The following is a 16,512-nucleotide window of genomic DNA, read 5'->3' as shown; positions in this document are numbered from 1 at the left end:
AGGAGTAGCAGGAGGTCCTAGTCTTGGGTGCTTCCATATGATCCAAGGTGAGTGATAACGGATTAACCTCGTGACTGTGGTCGGGCGGTAGTGCCCAAAGTTCCACCAGGCGGTAGTGCCAGAGCGGTAGTGCTCAAGTTCCATAAAGCCACCACGAGTGCAAGACCCGCCATAGCTCGGTAATCATTCTAGTCCGGACGAGTCGGGGTATAAAGTAACAAGTCTTGTGATGTCAATTTACCATGTTTGGATGACTTTTGCATGTTGTGTGAATGGGTGGAATTGTGGTTTAATGAATATGCTCTACTTGTTTTTTTATACGAATCTAAGTATGATAACATGAATTAATTGTACTATAAGTATAACATGCTTTTATATCTAGCTCACCTTTGCATTGTTTTTGTTATGTGCTGTTTGGGTATGTTTCTTTGGCGATGATCATCCACTTGGATGGGAGCAGATGTTGTCGCGGAGTTTCCCTTGAAGCAAGAGCTTGAGGTTGCTGATGTTGCGGAGTAGTCTTCTTATAGTTTCCTGATTAAACACTTGTAGTGTTTAATCCTTTCAACTGTTCAAGTTTAAATTTTCATATTTTTTGTTATTGGTGAATGACTGTAATTTCATATTTAATTACACGTCATACTCCGACTGTTCTCTATATTTGGATGTTAACGTCTTTATTATATAATATTGGTTATTATATAATCGGGATGTTACAATATTTTATATATGGTTTAAAATATTGATAAAATTTATTATTGTTGAATAATTTGTATTTATATTTTTTTAAATATATGTAGTATTATTTTAATATCAGTAAAGTTAAAGTAATCACACTTGTTTATATTCATTATTTTCCTAATTTAAGAAAGAGTTATAGCCATGTCTAACAGTTTTAATGAATTTTAAAATGCTTAGTTAAATAATATTTTTATTTTTCTTTAATATGTGAATTTTGCTTATGATTAATCTTTTTTTCTCATGTAGGTTACCGATGCAACAAAATTATTTTAATTCTTACTTTACAATAATTTAACAATGAATTATTCATTAAATGAAAATAAAATTTTAATTTTTCCTAAAAAAATATTTTATTTTTTTTTATTAGATTTTTTTTGTTATTATTGAATTACATCTTTTAAGGATAAGTCTACCAAAATTATTTATTATATAGTCTTTAAAACTGTTATTTGATCTTATAGACTCTTAGAAAAGCCTATAAAATGAATAAGATAAAAGAATCACAGCCTAAATTGAATGGATTCCTTTAGAATAAACTTGTTTGCCTTCAAAGAAAAATATAAATTACGTTTTATAAAATAATCATCATATTTTAAATAAATTAAAAGCATATTAGTTTTAAAATAAATATTTGTATTATAACTTTTATTTACTTATATATTAAATTATTACATCTAAAATTTAAAATATGTATTGAATTTTAAACTTTATTTAAATTAATTTGTTTTTTTTTCTTTTATATTTTTAAAAAGAAATCAAAATGTTCCGCTATATCAACCGAAATCTAGTCAAGTCAAAAAATTCATGTATTTAATTAATTTAAACTAGAGATTGTGATTAATATTTAATTGATATATTGATGTTAATTTTAGGTGCAATTCATTAAGGGTTAATGTACTATAAAGTTGAGATATTTTTATAAAATTAAAATGAACATTTCCCCGTTCTAACACTTAAGTCAAAGATACATAAAAGAATGTAATAAACGCAATATTAAATTAACAATAGACATATTGTAAATAGTGTCACATTTGTAACATTTTAATGAGATTTTATATATATCAATGGGAATGAATTAACTTGATCCAGGTATCTTAATACTTGACTAATGTATTTGTGTCATTTTAGTAGAGTAATATTGAGATATCTAGTTAATTTACGTATAAATAATATTTTGACTAGATTTTCGGTTCATTACTATAAGTATTGACATATTTCTTTTCAATACAATAAGAAAAAATTGTGATAAAATAATTTAATTTCGTTAACTTTGTTTGAATTTCATATTATGGTCAGAATAATTTAATATATATTAAAAAAATATGTTCAATAACAATTAAATTCATAGGCAAAATATAATTAGACATAATTTGTCTAAATTAAACACTATTTTACAAATTACAAATTATTAGTATATAAAATAATATTTATTATTTAATAAAGTATTTTAATCAATTTGTGAATTAGAATTTAAAGTGATTTCTAACATTATCTATTTATCATTATTGATTCTAAGTCTCTATTTTCAAATTATGACTAATTTAAAATTAATAATAATAGATAACTAAATTCTTTACACTCAAATTTATTGATGAATATTTTTACGATAGATTTTACAATTTAATTAAAAGGAAGTTGAGATAATTAAAAACATTATCATCTTTCTTTATGTTTAAAATTCAACAGTGGTTTGAGTTTTATCTCTAAGAAATTAATTTTATGAATAATCATATTGAAAAAATTGAAAGTATATTATAATATTTTAATGAACAATGTGTGAAAAAAAGTTTGGGACCTAAGTCTCCTTACAATTAAGTAAACTTTGATGTTGATTGGTTTAAAATTGAAACTCTTACATGTGTCATCAAAAGTGAAACAAAGTACTAAGACCCATCATACTAAATTACACTATCTCAATCTCCACATCGTCTCAACCCCAACATGATTAGGATAAGTTAACTTATGACTTAGCTAGAAAAAATATCTCATGCTTATCCTGTCATAAGATCTAAACTCTAATTATAGAATATAAGATAGTTTCTCACTAACACATATAATACATGCAAATCTGACCGAGATTGACACTTCATTAGAAGCCCAAATCTCAAATAACAATACAATAATATAATGTGAAGTTTCCACCTTTCCACTCCTTTGACTCTCATACCAAACATTCGCATCCACCAATTCTCATAAATTCTCAACGCCAAGACTAGCTAGCGCCTAACGTCCCTCTCGTGCACCCAGCGCCTCTTCGTCAGTGTCCAACGCAATCTCCTTTTGGAGCTCTTTGTCAAAGGAGCGCCCAGCGGTAATTGGGTGATGCTCAACGCCCATAGCCCTGGAGCTATTTGCTAAGGTAGTGATTTAGTGGCACCCGACGCTATGACAGACACTAGATTCACATGCTTAAGTGTTTTCAATGATCAAATCACTCATTTGAGAGTTATACCCTTTCTAAATTTCCATCAAGGAGTATTTATAGATCTTATAAAAGTGAGCTTCAATTATAACACAACCATACCTAGAAGTTGCACTTTTCACAGTTATATTTTGCATTGCAAAAAAAGTGCTCGCATGTACCCCTACCTTTCCAAAAACTATAAGTAAAAAGGAAAAAAAAAAAAAATTTAAAAAAGTTAAAAAAGGAAACTAAAAGCAAAAAATCAATACAACAAATAATTAATTTTCCGTCCAATACTTCTTCACAGCAAATAGAACTTTCTCCTTCTCAAGATGCCCATCTTCATGGTCTACAATTATACTGTCCCATTCCAATCCATTCACAATGCTCTTTACTCTGACCAACATATCAACGTCATCTCGTATGATAACACATCCTTCGGGTCGAACAATCCTATCCATTTCTAACAGAATGTCTTCCAACTCACATCTACAACACACAATTTTGTTAGTTGCATTTTACATTGTCAGAATATACACTTAAAAAACTGGTCTCTCCAAGAAATATGTCTTCTTAACCAACATATTACCTGTTACTGTAAAGACTGAACACTGAATCAGCATGAATTAGATCATAAGTTCTAGGATAAGTAGACATTGGTTCACACCTGCATGACAACCAAACGATTCATTCATACATATTATATATGGAGAGAGATTCATGAAACATGCGACGAGATATTTTATTCTGCTAATTACCAGTCATGATATATTCCAATCAACCCGCGTTCATATATTGATCCAAGTGTGTCAACCTTAGCCTGAACAGGAACCACATTCATAACCCAAACAGGGTCCTCAATTAGTGCAGCAGCAAATCCACCCAAATAAGCATTCATATCCAAAAGATTACGGTATCTCCCGGTTCCTAGTAGTTTGTTTACTGTCTTGTAATATGATACCCTTTTCTTCCACAGCTCATAATTTTTTGAAAAGCTTTCATCTGTAACCCCTTCTATGGTACCCCTATAAATTCTCGGTGGGGTGGATTTTAATCTCTTTGGCCAATCATCCACCACCCCACCCGAAGTTTCTTCTTTGTTTGAAACTTCAGGAAGACGAGTCAAACATGTCTGCATATCGGTATACCTGAAGAGCACCAAAATAATTATAAAAGAACACGTCAACAGTAAACAGAACACATGCAAGGAGGTTGGACTAACCAGGCTTTGTCAGGGTCATTTTGTGCACTGCAAAAAGACCTCTTTTGTGCGAGCTTACAATCTAAATGATTTTTGGGTTTTTGCCAGATAGCTATATCATCCTTCTCCACTAGCTTGTTCCAGCAAAGGCTTTTGGCTACCTCCTCAATTTTGGTCTGCTCTTCGTTCAAATCCTTCTCCGTTCTTTGCCACCCTTTCCAGTATTTCTTCCAGTTGATTGGTGGCCCAGACAGAATCCAATACCCACCAGGGCGTAGAACTCGATCCACTTCGTTGAGAAAAACTCCATCTATTTCAACAAGTCATGACTTAACCCAAGGTCTGAAATATATATCATATAATTTGTGGTTTGATGATGTAGCATAATACAGTACCATATTCAGCCCATGGGATGAGGCAGCGAGAGCAATGGGACATGTCAAAAGCTCTTGAAGGGAAAGGTAGCCTCTTAGAGGCAAGAATTCCAATGAGTGCAGGAACTCCACGCTCAAGGGCAAATTGAACCTGTGCTTCGTGGGTGTCCCTTGGTGCCATTGACAATGTTAGTATATTGCGCGAGAGAAGATACGCTCCCCAACTAGCCACCTGCATATACACTATTCATTATTAAGCTATCCTGTAACACACTTCCGAATTTAAATTATCATTTTAAAATGTTTTTAAAGAACCAAAATAGGTAAACTGCAACCATTGGCTCCAAGCCATTTTTGCCGCATTGTTATATGCTTTTAAGAAAATCACCAAGCGAAAACAACGATTATCCAACACATCCAATTGCTTCGGTCTTCTACTCTCTCAGTTCATGGATAAGAAAAACAATAATGAAAATGTATTCACCAGTCAATGTGAAGTCTTTTACACACTTAAACAAAGGATTAATTACTTTGCTTCTCTTAGACCTTTGGTTTATTCAAACAACATTTTTTAATAAAAAATTAAATAAAATATTTAATTTAAAAACACAACAGGATGACTCTTTTAAGTCTTTCAATTTTTTAAAATATAACAATGAAACTCTTTTATAAGTTGAAAACAATGTATTAGTTATAAATTAAAAATGTCAATGTTTATTTATTAACTATTTATTATTAATTAAGTATTAAAAATTTGAAATTCTAAAATAAAGTTTTTATTGATATTAAAATAAACAAATCATAAAAATAAAACGGTCAATACATAATAAATAAATATTTTGAGCTGTAACATACTGATACAGCTTAAAAAACCCAAGTATGGAAAGTGTGGTCAGAAATTTAATATTAAATATAAACAGTTAAGGTAAAAGAATAGCGGTTAGAATTGGTTTGAGTTGACTCCTTTGTCGAAAATCATAAAAACGTGACGTGTGATCCAACGCGTACTCCGCATATAAACATTGGAAGCAAATGCCTTCTCACTTCCTTATTTCTTATTTCGGAACCAACTCACGTACACGCTTAAACTTTTTTAACTTTCCAAACAATCTCTAATTTATTTTTGGTTTAATCCTTTTCGACATCACTATTTATGTACGAATGTTTGATATGGGTCTCGTTTTCTAAAGTGTATCAAAATGGTCCTTAATTTTCAAAATTGATATCAATTGAGTCCTTTCCGTTAAGTTGGCTGGACGGCGTTAAAAAAATTATGAGTGGATGCTGAGATGACCAACGAACGCTCGTCCACCAGCGAACGAGCGAACGAACGCTCGTCCACCAGCGAACGGACGCTCGTCCACCAGCGAACGGACGCTCGTCCACCAGCGAACGAACGCTCGTCGACCTCTTACTGCTGGACGACCGTTCGTTCCACACTGGACAACCGTTCGTTCGGGGGTCGACGAGCGTTCGTTCGCTGGTGGACGAGCGTTCGTTCGCTGGTGGACGAGCGTTCGTTCGCTTGTGGACGAGCGTTCGTTCGTCATCTCAGCATCCACTCATCAATTTTTTTAACGCCGTCTAGCCAACTTAACGGAAAGGACTCAATTGATATCAATTTTGAAAATTAAGGACCATTTTGATACACTTTAGAAAACGAGGACCCATCTGAAAAATTCGTACATGTCGAAAAGGATTAAACCTTTACTTTTTTAGTATAATAATGATAACCATATTAATATTATTCTAAATAAATACTCACACAAAATAAATCCTTTTACTATTAAATACATGATGCATCACGTACTGTAAAGCTATTACACAAAAAAATTATTATGAGTTCATCAAATATTTATAGAAATATTTATTATTAAGTGTCTTTGTAGAAAAAAATAATTATTATCTATTTAAACATGCAATAATTATGAAGGATAAAATAAACAACAGTATAAAAATATCCTAATGAATTATTCTATTCATTAACTAATTTATTCATTACGTAAACCTTAATCAGCATAAAAAAAAGGTTGAAATGTATCTACCATGAACATAAATCAAATTTAAAATAGGTGTTAAAGATCTGAATTGCCAGATTTCCACTAACAAATGTAACCTGTGTGAATATGTGTAACTTTTTACAATATTGATGAATCTATTGTCCAAAAAAAAAAGATGGCTAATAGTCATTCATTTGTATAATAATTACTTTGAAAAATATAAGTAGGGTTTGTTTTAATTGATTTATTAAAATTGAAAGAAAATAATTTTAGGGAGAAAACAGTGAGAGAAGGTTAATTACCCCACAACCAGTGTCCAGAGCAGTTCTAATGGAGCCGTCTCTGAGATTAATCAACTTTCCGATGTCCTCAATGTAGGCATCGGCGCCGTTGGGGAAGGTGGTTCCGCCACCGGGAAAAACGAAGCGCTCGCCCTCGAAGCGGATCCAGTTCTGCACGGCCTTCTCCACGGTGAGCTCACGGTGGGGGACGTTAGCGAACCACGCACGGTCTCTACTCGCGGGCCAGGGAAAGGGATTTCGATATCCATGAGGGGCAGGAACCCTACATTTCAAGGGCTCCTCGGGGCAGTGCCTCTCTCGGTATATCATTCTGTGCCGCTTGTACCCTAGAGACCGATGAGGATCCTGGCAGGGCGTGTACTCACTGAAGTTGGCGCTGCAGCGTGGGAACGTTCTAGAAGTCTGGGCAGTGAGGTGGTTGCACGATGCGGAGAGGTAGAGGGAGGCGGTGGTGAGGAGGGGCGCTCCTTGGTGGTACGCGGCGAGGAAGTAGGAGGCGATGCAGAGAAGAAGAAGGAGGATGAAGGTTGGCGTTTTTCTTACGTTGAAAATGGTGGGGGAAGAAGAATCAGTATTGGCCATCGCTATTTGGATTCTTGTAATGGAGAAGATGGTAATGATGTGCATTTATATATGCAAGCAAGCACAGTTAAAAACTATTTCATTCACTCTTTGTATGTATCTTTCTTTCTGACAGACAACTCAGGTCAGCTCATCTCCTCAGTTATTAAAATTATTTTCTCCTTATAAAGAATAATTAGTAATATTTATTATGAGTTTTTTTCATATCTTCTTGACTAAAATATATACTCTTTCAAAATCTACAATTTTTAATTTTTTTATTCACAATATACCTCTCAAAAAGAAAAAAAGAAAATCTATATTTTGATCCAATTTTTAGTTTTATAAAGTTTACTTTTCAATTTTCATCTTTTAACTGATTAAATTATTTTGTTAAATACTAAAAGAAATCACTAATACTTTTAGAGATTTTTGAATGGGTAATGATACACAGATTTTTCTTTTTACAATATTCACAGAATATATGTTATTCTTTTATAATACATCAATACAATAATAAATAAATAATAAAATAGTAAAAAATACACGTGTAAAATGTTACAAAATATTTTTTAACGAACACTTTGGCAATATTTTTTACTTCGAACTACTTGTTTATTCATACTTTAACTGTATACATAAGATTTATATGGTTAATTGAACTAAAATAAAACATAATCAATAGTATATTAAAATAATGAATTTTCAAATATTAAAATATAAGGATCGGAATCACCGTATCAGAGTTCAAAGGAAATTAAAATTAAATTTAATATATATTTTTCAATTGATATTTGAAATAATAGTAAATAAAATATTTACCGAAAAGCGTTTATTTAATAACTCTTGTTTGGTAAAGTAAATGGTTAATAACTGAGTAAAAAATATTCTTAGGAAAAATTTTATTATCTAGATTATTCTAGTAAAAAAAATGTTTGTTTATAAAATATGAGATTTTTATAACTTTAAGCGTAATATATTTTTTGTTTGGAAAGTTTTTATTTATTAAAATTGTATATATTGAATGTAACTAATTATTTTAGCATAAATAAAATATTGTGTAACATCTATCTTAAATGCAAACTGAAAATGTAAATACATTTATTACACAAGAAAATGAAAATTATTAATGCAAACTCTTATGAAATAAAATGTTTCACTACTTTCAATAATTTTGTTAAACATGAATCCAAATTATGTTAAAGAGAAATATTTATTACTCCACAAATATAAATTTAGTTCACCCACTTTTGTTTGATTGCTTTTTAAATATTGTGTTTATTAAAAAAGTATATAATTTTTTAAGTTAAAAATGATATTAATTGTTTTTTATTAATTATATATTTATTATATCATCAATCAATTATAAATTAGACAATGATCACATATAGATGATCACCCAATAGATCATTCAGTCATACATGAGATTGGATGATCAACTACACCTTTTGGATGACAAGTTGTTGATCTTAAACAAATCGTTTGGTGATACATCAAACTGAATGATCAACCAAACCATCCAAATGACAAGTCGTTGAGTTTGGACAATCACCTAACATATCATCTGATCTTACAATAAATTAAATTTAATCAAATCACCTAAAATGACAAGTTGTTGAGTTTAAATGGTCACCTAACAGATCATACAACAGACCGATCGGTTTGAACAATACCGATCGAATCAACTATAAAACCAGTTAACGATTAAAACGTATATTCATAATTGGCTCATAATTAGCTATCCTAATGAAAGATCAACTACAATATTTATAAATATATATTTGAGGTAAGAATATAAATTACATATTAATTATAACATTGTTATTTGTTTTAATTAATCTTATTTTGGCATGTATCTTAGTACCATCTAAACAATTTAGACACATAAAAAAGTTCTCAACGGTTAAAAAATTGAAATGAGACAACAAGAATCAAATAGTTAACTTTAATTTTAAACCCAAAACATTTACCATGTGCTAATTTTTAATTAATTACTTTATATCTATATATTTATTGTAACATCGGTGTGAAAATAAAAAATAAAAATTTTATAAGATTTTATTAAAGTAAAAAATAAAAGGTATTATATTTTTTGGTCATTAAAGTAAACCTGACATTTTGAGACAGAGGGAAATGGATGCTTTGGTACTGGCACTGGAATCACAGAATCTCATGGAAGTCCAATTAAATTCAAGAGTTTCATATCTAACGCGTCAATGGCATTATTTATGAAAAATTAGACTCATGTGAATTTGAGGGAGTGAATTTAAAAGGATTTGAAGATAAATTTTTTATTGTTTATTTTAGTGAATTTGGAAGTAAATGAGAGTGAATTTAGAAATAATTTTTTTTAATTTGTCACGTCAATACAATTCTATACTAATTCTTACAAATTTTATTTTCAAATTCACTCTTATTTACCTTTAAATTCACATAAATAAACGACAAAAAAATTTATCTTCAAATCCTCTCAAATTCCCTCAAATCCACTCGAAAGAACAAAGACTTAATAAGTTTAATTTGTATCAATCCTCTCATTAGTACCAAGCATCACACGACTGGCTCAGTTTTACCTGAGTTGTGAAACGGTGGTTCAGAGGGGAGTCACAGACGTTGAAAACAAGAAAAAGGTCTGCGTTTGTAAATGATAACAAAAATTAAACTAAATATAAACTAAGTTTAAAATTAAATTAAATATATAAAAAAAAATTTTAAAATGTGAACATTAAAACTTTTTTTATAAAAATAAACTAATTTTATTATATATAATATTTTAGTATTAATTGTTTTAATCAATTAAAATTATTATATCACTTGTTACGGTTAAAGATTGACACTTTCTTCGCAAATCTTTGCATCTTTGCAGTGAAAGTTAAATAAGAATTACATTCGCGTTTGTGTTTTCAGCTTTAAAATTATCAATTTTATAGTATTTTGTAGTCTTTTATCTTTGCATATCTTAGAAACAAATAAAGCATAAAGACTTTGTTTTTTTAAGATTATTTGAGGGGTAATGAATAAGGATGACAATGGATTAGATTAGAAACTATGAGTGTTTATTCATTATTTGATTTGTAATAAAAATTTAATCCATTACTTGCATGTTATCCATCAAATACTTGTTTAAAAGGTATGTGTAAAATGCCAAAAATACAGTATAAAAACTATATAAGGGAATAATCACATATTAATAATATTCCAGATCAGTCTTACAAAAGATGAGACGTACGCTCATGGCTGAACGACCTTACAAGATAACGGGGAAATTAAAACTGTATAAATATGCAATCTAGACCGAACAGTTTACAGAAGATGTACCAAACGGTCATACAAAAAAAAAAGAAAACAACATATGACCGAATGGTTATCACACAAAAAAAACTAACTTCTGACCGAACGACTCTACTTTTCGGTCTTAACTTCTACCTCCACCAAACTTTCTTCTTCCAGCGTCTCTTCCAGCAAAGCTTCTCCTTCTGCTCACATCCACACGGATGATCATTGCAACAGAAGGACAACCACCGAACGTACAAAACGGACAAGACAGTAAATATGGTAAGCTTATGTAATTTAATTTAATTATCAACATATATCTCACTCAATCAATTTAAACAAGATAACTCATTAACTCTTTCATGCAAAGCCTAATACTAGACTCTGACTGTCCGGACTGTATGAATTCTGTGTAGCTACGACGTTCGTGCACCCGGGTGATGTAGTAACTGGGATACCCTCAACAGCTGCCACCCGAGGTTAGTCCGTTTCGTCCAAATTAACCATAAGGACTAGAACCTCCTACCATTCCCACACATGACTTACCCTTCTCTACGTGAGAAACAAGTAATCACGGAATATCAGGATGAACCGCTAGCTTAGCATGCCCACATTCATACTTTACCAATTCAAATATACATTCATGAGATATTCCTTCCCGGAATGCTCGTTCATAACCAAAGTCATTTCATCCATATCATATTCCATCATCTTTCATTATTAAAACCTCAACTAAACCAATTTGAATAAAGATCCCTTAGGATACCAAATACCGAACGTTAGTTTTTAATCCAGAACAAGACCGAACACTTGGAGTGAGACCGAGATGTCTCTGATTCAAAACAAATCAAATCAAGAGAGTTACTCACTGGTTGTGAAAGGAACCGAATACAATAATACTTTTCAGAGACTAATATAATCGAACGTTATTTACCAAGTGAGCCAATTTAATGAACTGACTCTTGAGAGTCCAAACCGAACACCGTAAAGCCTAGGCCAAGTACTAAGACTCTAGGCCGAAACCAATGGAGACAGACACTGTAGGACATCAAATAATAGTACTTGACGGAATCATATGAAGAAACCGAACGTTAATAAATACTTAGCTTCTTAATGAGTTAAACATCAAGAAAACCGAATGCTAGTCGAAGACCGAGCACTGTAGAGAGCGAACACTGTTGAGTTTGGACGAACGCTCTTATTATCAAGATAGATTACGGAAAGGAGAACGAGTGCCTGGTGTAAGACCTAATACTTACTTAGTACAAGCGCTTGGTATAAGACCGAGCACTACTTAGTATTATAGAATAAAGGCTTGATAAATATAAGATATCTTTTAAGTAGTGTTCAAGACAAACAATATATATACAAATACATATAGATATACTTAAGTTTATAACAGAATACCAAGGAACGAATATCCTTGGTTGAACGCTTATATACAAATATTACTAAACGAAAACGCTCGGTCCTCAACTGGAATTCCATCAAATGAAAGAATCCAGTTCCAACCGAGTCCACAAGAAAACCGAACGGTCAAAGACCTTCAGTGACGAACATCAATTTTCATATGGAATCACATACTTAGAATTCTTTATATCAATTCATTTCTCAACATCTATCTTCATAATTTCATACATCCATATCATAGTAAATATTCATACTTTATACAGTCAAAACATAGCAACAATCATATTTCATATTCATTCAGCAAATCAACGAACATGTATCCATTCAAAACGAACATAAAATCAAATTATATAAGCTTCCCTTACCTCTAAGCGTGACCGAACGTTCACAATTTGAACAGAGTAGCTCACCACCAATTTCTTAAAAGACTACGATCACGATTTACGAAACTAACCAAATGAAAGACCAGAAAAACGTTCAGAAATGGGTTAAGGAACTCATATAACCGAAAACTGAGTTTGCATGTACAGAAAAACCACTCGGCTGAGAGAGATTAACTTACCAGTCCAGAATCCGAAACTGATCGGTTCAAACGAACGCCCTCAACGCTGAGAGTGTTCAGACGATGTCTGAGTGGTGATCAGAAGAAGAAAAGATTAAGATTTCTTAGAGAGAAGTAGGGGGGTTTTAGAGAGAAGGAAGAGAAAATGAAAGTTCAGAACTTTTGGGAAAGAAGGATGCATGCAGAAGTGGCTTGCATTTTTGAAAACTTTGAGTTTTGCTTCTACCGTCAAAACCGAACGTCCAATCTGCATCACATACCTGTCTTTTATTATATGATTTTCGGATCTCTTGCCTTGACACATGTAATCCACTAAGATAAGGTTTTGAGTAAATTTTAAGGGGTCTCACAATATGTGAACTAATTGTCATACTGATAATACTACAATATTAATAAAATGTTGATGAATATTTACTATAAAATGTATACATCATATATTTATAACATTTTTTCAAAACAAATAAAGATAACAGTAATAATAAATATAATTAATTCTAATAAAGTATAAAGTAATACTACAATCTGAAGAACAAAATGGCACTAGGGTAAAAATTACACATGCAGAATAATAATTATTGAAATATTAAAAATTAAAAATAATATTATAAAAAAGTATACTTAAAGATGTAAGGATTTCAAATTGAAAATAAAAACAAACTTTAAGTAACTCGTGAAAATAAAGTTTCAAAAAAGTAAATTTATCATGAATTATGGAATTGATCTTAAAATTCAAAACGCCCAAAACAAAAAAATAATTATATCTTTATAACGTAAGGGTAAGATAGGAATATACGTGTAAATTATTTTATTACATATTGAGACTGATAGTTGAAATTTCTAGTACATCAGTTACTTCCTGTGAGGGTTTTAGGCACAAACACAGGTTTAAGCTTAGAGAAAAGGGTATCTTTCATTCTCTGCCCACCATGGCCGACGAAGACTATGATGACATGGACATGGGGTTCTCTTTCTTTCTCTCTACTTTACTGTCTCACTCATCTGCACTCACGGACTAACTAGGGTTTTACCAAATCAATTTGTGTATTGAAATTAGGGTTTATGGTAAACTGTAGTAGTTTTTTTTTTTTTTTAATATTCAAGCGACATAAAAGCTTTTCAAATGCTCATCTGTGGTGTTTGATGATCACATTTGTCTTTTTCTTCCAAGACTCTGCCAAGAAATTATGTTTCGTGCTTCGATTGCAGACATAGAGTTTGTTTTGTAATCTATATATTTCTATTGAATGATTTTTCATTGATTAAAGTGTGCTCATACAGGTACGAGGATGAGCCACCAGAGCCTGAGATTGAGGTAAATAATTCTGTCTTGTGTCCTTGTTGTATTATTCAACTGATATATGCTCTGGGATGAATTAATGGAATTATTGACTGGTGGGATGATTGATTTGCAGGAAGGTGCGGAGGAGGATTTGGAAAACAAAAATGACGAATTAACTGGAGATCCTATTGACACTGAGGATAAGGAAGAGGAACAAGTGGACCGCCCTCGAAAGACCTCGAAATATATGACTAAGTACGAGCGTGCTAGGATTTTGGGCACCCGAGCTCTTCAAATCAGGTTTGGTTCAGGACTTTGTTAGCTTAAGATTATGCTTATTAATTATTTCTAACATGTTACAATTCTTCTGGCTGAACAGTATGAATGCACCTGTCATGGTCGAATTGGAGGGGGAAACTGATCCACTTGAGGTATCTTCTTTTTTCCTTTGCAATTTGATAACTTGTTTTGGTTAAGTTATTGTTTTTCAGCTCACTGATTATTTCATTGCTGAACTTGTAGTTTTGAATTTTCAAATGTACGTCAGTTTGACCTTATTTTCTTACCAAATATCTGGATCCTTGATTGAATGGTGTTCTTGAAATTTGGTTTATACGGAACCCTGCAGTTGCACAGATGTGCTGCATGAATAACAGAATAAATTATGCCCTTTGAAGTTGTAATATATTCTTTTTAATTTATATTTAATAGATATTCCTAACCTGGGAAGAACAATTTACATGGGAAGTATTATAGTTATAACTTTTTAATCTGCTTGTTGATTACTTTCCCCCATTATAGCTTGCCTTTCTTTGCCTCTAGCTCCCTTTAAGAAAAAGTTATCGGTGCTGGGCATAACTGAGATTGGTTTGTTATTTAGTTTGACAACAACATACCCTTTTTAGTATTTGGTTATTTAGTTTAAGTATTTATTAAGTCTCTGCCTGCACAATATCTACTTCCGGCGCTAAACTATTAACCTAAACTGACTAGTAATACGAACTGATTCAGTCTTACAATATTGAATCAGTCATATGTTCATTTAGGATTTTACATAGTCTCCTTTAGACGATAGTGTACTGTGGCAGTGAAGTTTTTTATTCTCAAGTTTTTTTTGAATCAGTCTTACATAGTGAAGAGTGCACTGTGCACACCATTCTAGAAATAAGTTGATTACTTATTGGGCAATTTACTTACCATCAATATACATTGAGCTTTTTCTTTTCATGCCAATTATCCCAAATGTTTGATTCATGCGCTATACATGTTTTGTTTGTAAGCTCTGTTATATAACATGTAACATCGTGTTCTCCAATATGTTAGATTGCTATGAAGGAACTCCGTGAGCGAAAAATACCCTTTACAATCCGGCGTTACTTGCCTGATGGAAGGTAGATACTGTCCATTATACAAGTTAGGTAGTCCCATTTATGCCATACTTACTATTATTGTTTTTCACAATTTCTGCAGCTACGAGGATTGGGGAGTTGATGAACTGATCGTGGAAGACTCCTGGAAGAGGCAAGTAGGTGGTGATTAATGGTTCAACTGACATGCGTGGAGAGGAGTAACATAGAATAGATTTTGTGCCCTCGTAACTGTTATATTTGATTTCACAAGTTTGATAGTTGATACTGATCTAGGATCCCCCCACCTTAAAAAACTTGGTTATGCTTATAAAGATGTATTAGTTTCTGGGTTCCTGCTGTTTGTGCTTTTAAGCTTAGTTCTAACTTGTACAAGGGACAGTTGTGTTATAGTGTTGCTTGGTTGATAAAACGGAACAATGTTTGTCTAATCTACTACTAGAACGATTAGGTTGTGTGGATTTGGATATTTCCATTAACACCTATATAATCCGAAGTAACAGACAAATGTGGAGGAAAGAGTTTACTTTTCTTAAAGGCTAAAACAGTAATATTCTAACAGAATATTAAATTTAGTATAGAAAGCAAATGATGAAATGTAGTTGGGGTAGAAACCAACAACTGATGTATTTTATTTTGCAGAGGATTTTGGGCTTTTGGGCCGTTATTATGGACTATGCCCTGAATCAGAAATAACAATGGGAGATTTCTCTTGCATCTCCAATCATTTTTCCCTGCACCTCCAACTTTTTTACCTTTTTTCTCTCTCTGCACAAATTAAAAATCCTAACCCTGCACCTAATCTCTTCTCTTCTCTTGTGTTGTTGTCTTTCCTTCATCTCTCTCAAACTCTCCTGCATCTCTCCATCTCTCTCAATCTTTTGCACTCATCTTGATTTTGCATCTCTCCAGAACTCATTTTCATCTCTCTCATATATGTGGATGTTGTTTCATATATGTGGACGTTGTTTCTTGGTTGTTCCATCTCACACATCACCATTGTTTCTTGTTCTTGCGTGACAAGTTAGTGACGTTGAG

General features: G+C 32.0%; 2 protein-coding genes across 2 annotated transcripts; one reads left to right on the top strand and one right to left on the bottom strand.

The window, feature by feature from the left end:
- Nucleotides 1-2,772: 2,772 nt before the first annotated feature.
- Nucleotides 2,773-7,713, bottom strand: LOC108326640 (probable methyltransferase PMT16). Its single transcript, XM_017560244.2, has 6 exons — nucleotides 7,023-7,713; nucleotides 4,742-4,952; nucleotides 4,368-4,656; nucleotides 3,904-4,293; nucleotides 3,735-3,812; nucleotides 2,773-3,634 (listed from the first exon to the last, which is right to left on the bottom strand). Exons 1-6 carry the CDS (start codon nucleotides 7,647-7,649, stop codon nucleotides 3,424-3,426), a joined length of 1,806 nt encoding a protein of 601 aa, XP_017415733.1. The 5' UTR covers nucleotides 7,650-7,713; the 3' UTR covers nucleotides 2,773-3,423.
- A 5,943-nt stretch (nucleotides 7,714-13,656) lies between these two features.
- Nucleotides 13,657-15,935, top strand: LOC108326641 (DNA-directed RNA polymerases II, IV and V subunit 6A). Its single transcript, XM_017560245.2, has 6 exons — nucleotides 13,657-13,789; nucleotides 14,107-14,140; nucleotides 14,241-14,407; nucleotides 14,487-14,538; nucleotides 15,431-15,498; nucleotides 15,578-15,935. The coding sequence occupies exons 1-6, from the start codon at nucleotides 13,755-13,757 to the stop codon at nucleotides 15,645-15,647; spliced, it is 426 nt and encodes a 141-aa protein (XP_017415734.1). The 5' UTR covers nucleotides 13,657-13,754; the 3' UTR covers nucleotides 15,648-15,935.
- The last annotated feature ends 577 nt before the right edge of the window (nucleotides 15,936-16,512 follow it).

Source organism: Vigna angularis, chromosome 3 (assembly GCF_016808095.1).
Source record: "Vigna angularis cultivar LongXiaoDou No.4 chromosome 3, ASM1680809v1, whole genome shotgun sequence".
Classification (NCBI taxonomy): Eukaryota; Viridiplantae; Streptophyta; class Magnoliopsida; order Fabales; family Fabaceae; genus Vigna; species Vigna angularis.
The sequence above is the reverse complement of the archived record's forward strand: the minus strand, read 5'-3'. Positions and strand labels throughout refer to the sequence as shown.

What these genes read in the sequence shown, in the direction of transcription:
- LOC108326640 (XM_017560244.2), bottom strand. Translation starts at nt 7,649, where the DNA reads ATGCACATCATTACCATCTTCTCCATTACAAGAATCCAAATAGCGATG. An exon ending in CTCTGGACACTGGTTGTGGG is followed by an intron (nt 4,953 to 7,022) that starts GTAATTAACCTT and finishes GTGTATATGCAG; the next exon opens with GTGGCTAGTTGGGGAGCGTA. An exon ending in CATCCCATGGGCTGAATATG is followed by an intron (nt 4,657 to 4,741) that starts GTACTGTATTAT and finishes TTGTTGAAATAG; the next exon opens with ATGGAGTTTTTCTCAACGAA.
- LOC108326641 (XM_017560245.2), top strand. Translation starts at nt 13,755, where the DNA reads ATGGCCGACGAAGACTATGATGACATGGACATGGG. An exon ending in CACCAGAGCCTGAGATTGAG is followed by an intron (nt 14,141 to 14,240) that starts GTAAATAATTCT and finishes ATTGATTTGCAG; the next exon opens with GAAGGTGCGGAGGAGGATTT. An exon ending in CGTTACTTGCCTGATGGAAG is followed by an intron (nt 15,499 to 15,577) that starts GTAGATACTGTC and finishes CAATTTCTGCAG; the next exon opens with CTACGAGGATTGGGGAGTTG.